This window comes from Manacus candei, unplaced genomic scaffold, assembly GCF_025592945.1.
Source record: "Manacus candei isolate 608988 ecotype Guabito, Panama unplaced genomic scaffold, ASM2559294v1 h1tg000050l, whole genome shotgun sequence".
In the NCBI taxonomy this organism is placed as follows: Eukaryota; Metazoa; Chordata; class Aves; order Passeriformes; family Pipridae; genus Manacus; species Manacus candei.
The window spans coordinates 33,509,031-33,521,202 of NW_026138098.1; the positions used below are offsets into that span (position 1 = coordinate 33,509,031).

General features: G+C 38.7%; 2 protein-coding genes across 2 annotated transcripts in view; one reads left to right on the forward strand and one right to left on the reverse strand.

The window, feature by feature from the left end:
- The window catches only part of MYPN (myopalladin), a 55,649-nt gene extending 48,594 nt beyond the window's left edge, over positions 1-7,055 (forward strand). Inside the window, exon 20 of the mRNA XM_051800243.1 lies at positions 1,824-7,055. Coding sequence (XP_051656203.1) covers positions 1,824-1,993 — 170 coding nt within the window. The 3' untranslated portion in view covers positions 1,994-7,055. The remainder of the gene's footprint in view (positions 1-1,823) is intronic.
- A 3,425-nt stretch (positions 7,056-10,480) lies between these two features.
- ATOH7 (atonal bHLH transcription factor 7) lies at positions 10,481-12,126 on the reverse strand. The gene has a single exon (XM_051800351.1). The coding sequence runs from the start codon at positions 11,960-11,962 to the stop codon at positions 11,507-11,509; it is 456 nt and encodes a 151-aa protein (XP_051656311.1). The 5' UTR covers positions 11,963-12,126; the 3' UTR covers positions 10,481-11,506.
- Positions 12,127-12,172: the final 46 nt, after the last annotated feature.

The window sequence follows — 12,172 nt, forward strand, 5'->3', positions numbered from 1 at the left end:
TTCCTTGGATACATAAGCATATAAACACGTATTCCAGTTGAACCTTAACCCTGGTCCCTCTGACACATGCCTCTGCCACAGTCCTGACCCCAGACAGAACAATAAATTGCACACAAGAAAGCAGAGCCCTTCTTCAGAGCGTGGATGGGGCAAACTGAGCCCAACTGATGAGGGTTAGTTTACACCTAATACGTTTGTCTAGAACAAAGAAGGCCCCAGCCCACTTCAAGAACTACAGCCCATCATTTAATTACTCTTTTATCTATGCAAGATGTAATAGTCAAAGCAGTTTATCTAGAGCAAGAGAGTACTTTGATCATTTAAGTAGCATAATAAAACAGAAAACATATATATTTTATATATATATATATAAAATATATATTTTCCACAAACTGGCTGGATTATAACTAGACCCTCCAAAGCAAAAGAGACCAACGTTTTCCAACTTGTATTTCTAATTTTTCAAAAAAACCCACCTAATTATCATAAAAAGGTCACCAGTACTTCTCTGTCAGCTTCCTGCCACCTGGTGGTGACACGGGCAATAGTAATGGAAGGATCGAGAGGGGGCTGGGGAGAGGCTGATTCAAGAAAAGGGTCACATGAAAGCAAAAACAGCTATCTAAACATTGAAACACATCAATTAAATTTTCACGCGAAGGATTCAAGGCACAAACAGGAAAAAGATGAACAGTGAGAAATGTTTCCCAATTCCAACTATCTTATATAAAGTATGTGAGTCATACCCCAAAGTGAGTGACAGAAGTGATTTTTCCCTGTGCTATTTTGAATAGGTGCAATTGGGGTATTGTAAGTGCAATCTGATATTTTCAATTCCATGTGCAAAGAAAAACAATATGAGTTCAAGTAGAAACAAATTGGGGGCTGCAAGAAAAAAAAACAAAAACAAAAACAAAAAAACAAACATGTCACTTTTTCAAGTATTTCCAGATATACAGTATCAAAATTCAGCATGGAAAGATATTTCCTGTCAATGCTTAACATGCAGAATGCAGTCCCCTGCAGATGTAGATTATCAGAGTATTGAAGCCTGAACTTCCACCCATTCATTTTAACTGCTGACAGACATATTTGTCTGATTTGGATGCAGACCTGGAGGTTTTGTATGGGTATATATATATATCTTTGTATGGCAAAGATAATATAATTATCCCTTTTCTGAAGTATTTTAGGAATGATAACTGCTAATAATAACTAAATATTCTCACAAAATTTCAGCAGTATTTGTTCGTATGGAAATGTTGAATGTTACTTTTAAATTACTGAGTATGTGCCTTTGGATTACATTTCATAATTTTAAAAAATAATCTAGAAAACATGTTACTACTTGTAAGCAGTAGAGGGCAATCAAAATTGTAATCACTTCCTTAAAGGATTTCAAAGCAATAATAAAGGGAATTTAAATGCCATCAAAAGATTTTTCAGGAAAAAAGCCCTCCAGAGGACCAAGTAGAGCAAAATCAGAGCCCTGTCCAGTTTGTTTGTCTGTTCATGCTATGGTGTGTTTTCAGTTTTGATTGCAAGAGCTTTGGAGAAGGCTCCAAAGATTCAATCATGACATTTTGGACTTGGTGAGATCCACACAAACATTGCCACTGAATTGCACAGGGATGGGATTCCATCCGTAGGCTTCAATACCACGTCAGTGATAACATTTGAAGGAACAGGACCCAAGCAGAGAATAGCGCTGCCGTGCTCTCCTCGAGGCTGCCGGCAGCACTCGGGCCGTGTCCCGATTGTTGCCGGGTGGTTGCCCAGCGCACCAGGGGCTGACCCGGCCCGTTGTGCTTGTGTCGCTCCAGCTCAGTGGCACCGCCAAGTCCCGCAGCCGCTGCGGCTCCGGCCCGGGGGCAGCCGCTACGCCAACCTCGCCGGCCAAGGACTCGACATCTTCCCCGCCTGCCCTGCTCCCGAGAGCCCTCTGCTCCTCTCAGCCCCGTCCCAAAAGCTGGTGGAGAGTGAAGAACTCTGAAAAACAAACACTCGTTCCAGTTACACCCGCAGAGATATCAGAACTGTGAAAAAACAAATAATAAAAAAAAAAAAAAAGAAGAGGTACAAGTGAAATGCTAATGGTTTACAAGCAACTTGTTTATAATTAAGTGTACTGCTGCTGCAAATGTTGCAACTAATACATCATACAAGACTTTTGCATATTATTTTAATGCAGGATAATTGTGGTATGGAGTGTTGTGCAATAAATTCAGTACTGTGTAGTTTGCTAAGAATTACATAGTAAACATAGTTTTCAGCACCTAAAAGCCAATACCACTTTTACTTCTTGAATTAAAGCTACTGCACTGTAGCTGCCACGGTAAGGATTGATGCTGATGAGTTGGAATACTGCCAGTGAAAACACTGACATTACAGTAAAAGCAATCTTAATGAGGGTAAACAACAAGACTTTGAATGTAATTCTAAAAAAACATGCCAAATAATCACAAAGCACAAGTTAAAGGGGAAAGATGTAAGTCATTTTTATATGATTATTACCACAGAATATGCTGATTTGGGATTATCTTAGAATTTTTGAACTTCAGACTAGATAAATATAGTGTTTCATGTAGGTACAGCTGTATACCCTAAATATTTATATTTGTGTGTGTGTGTGTACTCCATGGATTGTGCATTCACAGTGTAAGGGTTCATAAAATAAGGTACAGGGCATGTGCATAAGGTGCCAACTTAGAAAATGAAAACTCCTTTTGTCTGAAACATGGGCCCATTGCTGAAACTATTTTCCAGATGTGCTTCCTACTTTTTTCTTTACCATGTTAGTGATCGTCTGTCTTTAACACAGATGATAGCAAGCTTATAAGTTCCTGTCTCTTTTTCCTAATTTTTCATGTGCCCCTACCATCTAGCTCATTTTATAACTAACTGAAAAGGAATTATGATCTGGTAAACTTTTACCATCACTTAGGAAATGATCACAAGTGCAGTGTCTACTGTGAAGACAGAAAATCCTGCTAATACACAAAAATTAAAAAGTTAAGCAACAGTTATGTGCAAAGAGCTAAAAAAATACCCTACTGTAACTAATAATAGTAATAAATAAGGCAAATAAATGAAAGCTCAACAGAAGGTGTTAAATGATAGTGTTGTCAATATATTTAAATATATTTAGCATTTACACAGTTGCATTAATACCTCCCAGCTCTTAGACTCTGAATGTTTAAGATGTTTTCCTGCATCTTTAAATTGCTGGTAACCCTCTCCTCTGGACATTGTTTTCAAGCATTTCTTACTTTCTGTTTGTAACATGGTTGCAGAATGCAACGAAGTCCTGATCAAAGTCACAGAAATGAAAAAAGAAATTAAGAGATACTTTCATTTTAGACTATAATTGGGTTTTTTTCAAATTTAAAGTTGTAACTGAAAAAACCTACATATGCAAAGAAAACAATGGGGAGTTATCTTAAGAGTAAAAGAACATTGGATATATCCAGAGACTGAGAAAGAGAATGCCTTTCACTGGGTTTCCCACAAATACAGCTGCTGTTATCCCTAACTACTGGTTCCCTAAGGGTTTAGAGGATGTGAATTTCTTTTATTGTGAGTGAAGCCACAACAAAACCATCATTATAACTCTCATGCTTTTGTTAGAAATCTCAGCAATTCACCCCAGAATGATCAGACCAGAAAGCCAAAACACATTCGTACCCCGAGGCACAGAACAAACTGCAGATACTTCCATGGGAAAGCAGAAACATCAGTTGTTGCCCACGTTGTACCTCTTCCCTGGCAAACAAAACAGAACTAATAGCTCTTCAAAGTGATGCACTGAGTGACTCCAGTTACGGGGTGCCCAGCTTCAGACACATTGGGGATCTGAATTTCTCAGACAGAGAATCTACTGCTCCTCTTGTCTTCACTTTTTAAGGATGGCTTAGGGATTCCATTTTTTGCCTGGGATCTATCCTATTAGGCAAGTCTAGCTACAAGAGTGATCACTTGAAACAGAGTTCTTTACACAGTACAGAAGAAAGGAATACTAGTACTTAGTATTGGCAAATATCTGGTTACCAGTGCTGGAATCACACTGCTCAGACTGACAGCACTAGTGGTTCTCACATTTTACAACAAACTCAAAAACTCAGTGCAAATTCAAAGACAAAGTGCACAGGGCAAATATGCAAACCATATCTCTTCCCCCTTCCTCTGCAATTTCAGTGGAATGTCTCCAAACTCACATCATTACGACTTGAACTGACGAGCTGAGGATTAAGCGGTACAACGTTTTTTAAAATGTACATTCAGTTCTCTGGAAGTGGGAGGACAAGAAGCTACTGTTCAAAGACTTTTTCCAAAGATCTGTGCAAGGAGGATTAATCCTTAGTCATTCAAGAAGGGGCCCTAGAAATCTCACCGAGTTAGGCTACAGAAAATGGATCACCAGAATCTGTCAGATGAACATTCTCTCCTGGACAGTGTTTGCAAAAGGATCAAAATCCATCACATTTCCCTACATAACGTAGAAGTCACTAATTTGAATTACTTCCAGTGCATCTGATAGAAACAAAATCAGGATCTGATCCCAAATGGTCTGTAGTCATTACATTTTGTTAGTTAACTGTTACAGAACACTTTTCCTCTGCACACACTGAGCCCATAAGCGAGTCTGTACAGGCAGCTTGTGTGAATGGATGTCAAATGCTGTCAGTAGTATGGATATGCTCATCACAAGGAAGACTCGATAGAAAAAGACACCAAAATTATGTTTGTTGTTAAGTGGTGGAAAAGCCAATGGAAAAAGGCTTGTGTAAGCAGCAGAGATAGCACTGAGTTGTTTAAGTTGTGGGCTTGTGAAGGATGGCACTGCCTTCCCATACTATGTCCAGCTGTGCCAGAGCCTGGGCAACTGTGCTCCTTCCTGACCAACACAGCTGCTCCTCGCTGGTGTTTATTGAAGAACTGCTCTGACTCCACACTAACACAGCATTTCATTCTCAGGGCAGGCTAATGCAGCAACAAAAATCAACAAAAACCTTCTGCTGAAGTCACTGTTAGCTATTAACTTCCAAAAGTCCATGAAACCACCCCAGTGTGGAGCACAGTGCTGTATCAGTACAACACAGAAATGGCCAGCTTTGTAACCTCTCAAGTGTCTACTGATTCAGAATCTTGAGGTTTATTTAGTTTCCCCTTTCCTCAAAGTCCTGGTTTTGTACACAATCAGAGGCACAGTATATTGGAAACAAGCAGAAATGACAGCATTTGCATTGCAATTCTAGATTCAGAAAGTATGGCCTTTGCTTTAAAATTTTGGTCCAGATGGATGCCAACCCAGCCTGCAGCAGCACAGAGGGCTGCACTGGTATCATTGGACCTCTTACCTTAAAACTGCTGCATTGAGTTCCTTGTTTTCATCTGGAAGGTGGAACAACCCTTCCCAATGCCTCACGTCTGCCAGTGTGAGGAGATGAGAGCACACACTTCAAACAGGAGAAGCCAGGTCTGCAGTTCTTCATCTTAATACATAAACAAGTGCCAGTCCCAACTGATCACAGTAATTGTAGGTATTTCCAACAAGTCTGGAATAAGAATTCATTTAAGAACTGTATTCTTAATGCTACCAGGTTTAAAAGCATTATTTTCTGGAAAATGTCGTCAAACAAAATGATTTACAAGACTTAACAAAATATTTATACTGAAAAAAATACTTGAGAAGTGATTCATTGATAATTATCTTATTTCCAATATAAAGATGTTCACTTTGAGCTTTAAGATTCTAGTTTATATCTTTTCTTAATTAAAGTTGATATTTTTTATTTTTTGATCCAAAGTCATTCTCGCTGGGAAGAAAAAATGTTAATATCAGTTTTAAAGTACATTTTAAGTGCACATGAAAGGAAAAAACAAAACACCTGCCCTTCATCTCACCTGAACTTAAACAAATGCTTCAAAGTTGCATACAAGACTGTGTCATTCACACATTTGAATAATTGTGAAAATGTGCAACAATGCCAGAAGTTCTCAGAACTTTGCTGTGACAGCTGATTAATAGAATCAGACTTTACATTATTTAGAAGAAAATCATAAAGTGCTGTCAAGTTATATACTAGCCATGCTTCTAGCAGGTAGTTGTGAAATAAAGTTGTTGCCTTTTTAAACAATTCTTGATATCAGTTTCCTTTGGTTTTAAATTATGCTTTCTTTTGCTGATAACCTCAGCCTCTTCACCTAAGGTTGAAAGAACAAGTATTCTCAGGGGTATCAGATACAGAAGAACAGAACCAAAAAAAGGATGAGTGCCAACACATTTGCTGGTTGTGATTTTGCTTTCCCACAACCACATTTCTCCATTCTTACCTGATTCCTGTGTACTTCTGTGCCTGCCAGGTCAGAGAAAACCTTCTTAAGACCATTTTAGCTCAGCTGCTTCCTCTAAGCAACACAAGTTGCTTTTATTAACGCCTTTATATTTCAAGTCCACCATAAAGAACCATTTATTGCATAATAAAAAGAAATCCTGGGCCGTATGTGCTGTGAATTTAAGCGGAGTTCTCCACTTTTAGCAGGAGGAATTCTGCTCAGAAACAAACATCCTTTATGATCACACAGTCTGTTAGCAGCAGGCATCATGGTTTTTTTAAAGAAATTGAAAAATATTGAAGACAATCTGAAATTTTAGAAAAAAAAAATTACTATGCACCCCAAGCTGCAGGAAGCCAGTCAAAAATTAACTTCTTATTCCTTGGAGTTACATATGCAGATATTTTAAGCAAATGCTGTATAAGATACATTTTGCATGCTAATTTTGGTACAAATGAAAACTGGACTACACAGTAGGAAAAAACTTGTAGACAATACTAAAATGTACTCTTTGGTAGAAAATACATTTGTATATTATACAGGGGGTTGGTTTGGGGTTTTGAAAGCCACTATTTCTCAGAATGTAATTAAAGTTAAAAATATGGAGTATTTTTTAATAAGTTCACAAGAACTAGGTGAAATCAATGTTTGTTATAAGATATCTGTGTAGAGGAAACACTGGACTGCTTCTTCCATGAATAAATATGTCTTTATCCTCAGCGCATTTGGTTTTTTACCCTGGACATTTCTAGAAATAGAAGAGCTGAACATTTTTTTAGACATATTTAGAGCAAAAAGCAGATGTTCTACAAACTCTTATTTTAAAAAATCTAGATAAGTTTCACTCCTGAACCACAGAAAACTGCATCCAGATTGCTTAGCTGAAATAGCTGGAATCCCAAGTGTAAGGGTATCTATCTTAAGGCAAAAGCTTCCTTTGGCAAATCAAAAATTTGCCTGGATGTAGTATTTTTTTTTAAACTTGTGCCTGGTCAATCACAGGAGGGACTTCCACAAAGATTTCACCAGGAAAGTTTACTTAACAAGATGGAAAAAGTCAGCTAAACACAGAAATACCTAAGAAGTTGCCATGTCATTGACTTTACAAGTCTTTAATGGGGGTTGGTCCCCTTTTTACTTTTAAGAATTAGTACAGCAGCATCCATTCTTGGTGTTATCTTGGAATTCCAGTCAAGAGCTGAGTTTTGTCCTATATGTGTGTATATTACGAGATAGGTTGTGCCCTAAATACCTTATAAATGGTGAGAATGGAAAACAGAAGCCTAAAAAATTGGAATGAATGGAAGCTGTAAGACATGCTACTACATATCTGCTAAAGATCTCAATACTCAGACAGGAAGCAACCACTGACTTTTTGTTACTAACACACATTTTGGGAATGTGCTACTATGTGGGAAAGCTAATTCTGCTTTCAGCCACTGAAAAGTCACTGCAGTTAAAACTCTCACTCTAATTCCAAGCTCAAAAATAACTCTGGGCATGGCAAAACAGGGTGACATGATTCAAAGAATCAGAGAAGCAGAGTATCTGTAGCTACTTCAAAAAGACAGCCCTGCAGAAACCCTCTCAGAAGGACAGAGGTTAATTTCCCACAAAGAGTTCATTAGAATTTCATCCTGAATTTCAACAGTGAAACATGTATGCGTGTAGAACACAAACAGATACTTAATGAAGCAAGAATTTCTCATCCCTAATGTTTTCACAATAATGTGGTTCTAGAATTAGTGATACCTGGACAGATGTGTCGGGTGCAGTGCTGATACTACAAACAGAAGCATTTCGGGTTTGCACTGCTGTTCAGTGGGACCAGGATTTAACAACACACCCAGCTCTAAGCACCTAAGCTTTTGCTTCATTTGGAGGCTTATTAGAAGCAATCATTATTTAAGGGGAGGGGGTTTCAGATGCCCATTCCAGTAAAGTCCAGTACAGAAGGTGGCTCACAGCCACTACCTGACAAGCATCAAACAGTCAGTGGGGAACAAGTATTTGGGAGCAATAATCAAATCCAAGTTAAACAGTTAAGTTTATATTTCATGAACTGTCACTGAAGTACTTGTAAAGGAAAGCTATAAAAGAAACTAATTACTTTCTGAATAGTTGTTGAGTCTGAGAAGTCACAACCAACATGAATATTATCTGCTTTTCAGACTGCCTTCTGAAATAATTTTTAATGATTAAAAACTTTCTCACCACCCCAATTCACTCTCCAAAAAGCTTTGGCAGATGATCAATAGGCAGACAGCTGTCTACACACTACAAAGGACTTACTCTGCTGCCTTCTGTACTATAGTAAACCAGAAATACCAACTTACAGCTCAGACCTGCACCCTCCCAAGAAACAAAAATACTACAGCATTATATATATATATTAAAAAAAAAAGCACAAAACCACCGCAATTTTCCCACTAGTAATATTACTAATATTATCAATAAACATTCACCTCCCACTACCACAACAAAATCTAAGAGAATGGGAATGATAATCTTATTATAGTGCTCAACAGCAGAGATTGATGCCATGACCTGATTTACAAGGGTTCACAATCTATATACTGCACTACAGCACTTTTTAGGGTTTCAGTTTCAATTCTTAATAATTTTTGGTAATGTGAGCACAGATATTTTATAGTTTGTGTTGGTTTGTTCCTCTTTATGTGAGCTTACTACCATTTAACCATTCACTGCATACTAATTTGTTTTTTTAACTATATCTATCATCATATGCAGTAGACAGTAAATTAAAATGTTCTGAGGAAGAAACAAACTTGGAAAAGAAATAGATGTCAAGTACTTTTACCTGAATTACATATAAACTGCAGTGTCATGTCCCACAAAAACAAATCATGTGCCAGTAGAGACAAACACAGTCTTGTTCTTGAACACTACTCTGGTATTTATCCTTTTGTACTGTGATCTCCTTCCCACCTCAGCTTTAGGATATCCTTCACCAATCCAAGTTTTCCATGGCATATAATCACATGATTTATTTGTATCATATTGCCATTTTAGTATGGAAACCCACTACTGTGCCAGCAGTGCAGGTGAGACAGTGTCTGCCTAAGTTTACAGCTAATAAATTAGGGTAAGATGGCACAGCATTTAATTATTTAAGAATTGCATTTGTTCCCATTACATACATCAACTTGTCACTTAATGATAATACTCAAACAGTATTAACTTGACCATATGATGAAAAACAATTAATTCCATTGTATCTATGAGTAACATGCCTTCATACCCCTACAAGGATGAATCTGATTTCTGTTTGCTAATAAAGTTCTAATGTAATTCATAAAAAGCAAAGGCCCACATTTTAATAATTAACACTATTCACTGCTTTAGAGAGGCTAAACATACAATAAAAAAACCATTCCTCTATGCCAGTGTTTAAAAGGAGAGAATTGCTCAGAATACACAGTGTCTCTTCCACAGAGGTTTAACCTGGCCTGAAAGTGTCCCAGCAGCTTCCACACCAGGAACCATCCAACTCCCACCTCAGGAAACGTCCAAGCCTCACAACAGTGACCAAGGGCAAAATGTCAGGAAGGGCTCTGGCAGAAGACAGTGAGGTCAGGTGTCTGTATGTAACTGCTCCTGCAGCACAGGCCCTCTCCCCCAAAGCAGGGTTTAGTTCCTGTGGATGCTTTTGTTTTCTCTGAAAGCTGCTTAATTGTCAAAAATAGCTCCTATCAAAGCTAATAATTTGTCATTTGAAAGAATTCTCAAATATAAGACATGGCAGCAGCCAGCAGGGAACCTGCCAGCCTTCCCTGCTGGAAACCCACCAACAGCTGTTGTGGGACAGCAGCTCCTTTTCTCCTTCTGTCCCGTGGCTCACACCAGCCAGGGCTCGTCTCAGGGAGTTCCCCACAGCAGCACCAGCAGAAGGACCCCTGAGCTTCAGCCTGCTGCCATCACAACAGGCATCAGCAGCTGAACTCCTGCAGACTCTCCACCCTGCCACAAACACATCTGCTTCCCCAGCCAGTCTGCTCCTGCTCCTTTTTTCATCTTCCCAACCTCCTTTCCTCTTCCACCTTTTCTTCCCAGACCCCTCAGTCCCCCCAAGTGAAAGCAGCAAGCAAACAAAAGGCCATTCAGCACATTACCGGGGCTGAAATCAACTCAACTGCTCCATCATTTTTCCCAAGCTCTTATCTTTGAGGCTCTTTTCCAGAGGGTACATAAAACACACTCCTTACTGTAACTGGGAAGCAAGTATCATTTGGCAGCAGGGTTCTTCTGCATATTAAATTGCCAGGATTGTGAGGGAAGCAGTGTAATATTTGGTGTAGGAAATTCACTAGTAAGTAATTCCTAGAGTAGGAATTTCAGGTAGATGGTGAGGACATAGCATAGAAAACACTTTATTTATGATTTACAAAATCTGTTATTGTTTCCAGATAACACAGGATTAAAAAATAAAATCATTTAAAGTCTACAAAAATCTAAAAGTTTAGAGTATTTTCACGCAAGCATTCTCATTTATGGTATATAATCACACATGCTTTTACAACCACTAAAAATAAAACATTCTTTCCATGACTTGAAACTAGCTCTTTTTTGAGCATACAAGAAACACCATAAACTGGATTAAAGCAAACCTACACAACCTTGGAACCCATAATGTCAAACTTACAAAGTTTAAGAAAGTTAGTTCTCTGAGGGCTAGAACAACGATACATTATAAAACTTTTTCCATGGGAGCCATTTCTGTGAAAACAAACCAAAGAATAAGTTTAAAGCTGACATAAAAATAAAAGCATGGAACAAAGTTAATTTCTGCTGGTATTCCATTCAGTTACACCATGGGTCAACTTGTTCCATGATTTGTAGAAATACTGTCATGATTCATCACAGTAAAATAAAAACACCAAAAACTTACTTAATGAAAAAAATCAAATGAACTAGATGAACTAGGAAACAATTGTCAGAAAGACTTCAAATTAAAAGTATACTTTCCACTAGTATTAAATAAATTCAATTTTCTTAAATGCATTTTGAAGTTCTCAAAGCAAATTCGCCAAATTAGTATAAGAGGCGAACAAAATGAGCTATTATAATGCCAATATTACCTTAGTCAAGCAGATTAACTCTTGCTAATTATTAAATTACACATCTGCTGCACATTCTGAGTTCAGGAGTTCTAACTAGCAGTCTGAAAGTGCTCCGGGTGGTAGCCGAGTACCCGCTGTGCGTAGGGATCGCCGTCCGCGCCCAGTTTCTGTCCCGGGTAGTGGTGGTAGCTCTGGGCGTGGAAGTGCTCACAGTGCAGGCTAATCCATTCCCGCTCAGTACTGTACCTTTCTGCTTCAGCAAGGATTCTGGTGAGAGCCATGATATAACTCAGGGCCATCTGCAGGGTCTCATACTTGGACAGCTTCTTATCCTGGCCCCACTGCGGGACCACCTTCCTCAAGCGGTCAAAGGCCGTGTTCAGTCCCTGCATCCGTCGCCTCTCGCGGGCGTTGGCAGCCAGTCTTCTCTTGGCAGCGTTCTCCATCCTTTCCGAGCTGCACTTCCCAACACAGGCAGCTCCACTCCTGCACTGCACGCCTGATTCCACACCCGAATCCGAGTGACTGGATTGACAGGTTTTCATATTTGATGTAGCTTCAGTTTCACACACACACACAAAGATTACTTTGTAAAAATCAGATATTTAGAAAGTGGTCAGGAAAGCACTGTTTTGAGCTGCCTGCATACCTCTTGAATCTGTTTCCAGATCTCAGTGACAAAATATTTTTCTTAGCTTCTTAAAAAAAAAAAAAAAAAAAAGTAAAATCTTCTTGTTCTTCTGGAAATGTCCAAA

Bases quoted from the DNA above. Each gene is read 5' to 3' on its own strand.
- ATOH7 (XM_051800351.1), bottom strand. From the start codon at position 11,962: ATGAAAACCTGTCAATCCAGTCACTCGGATTCGGGTGTGGAATCAGGC.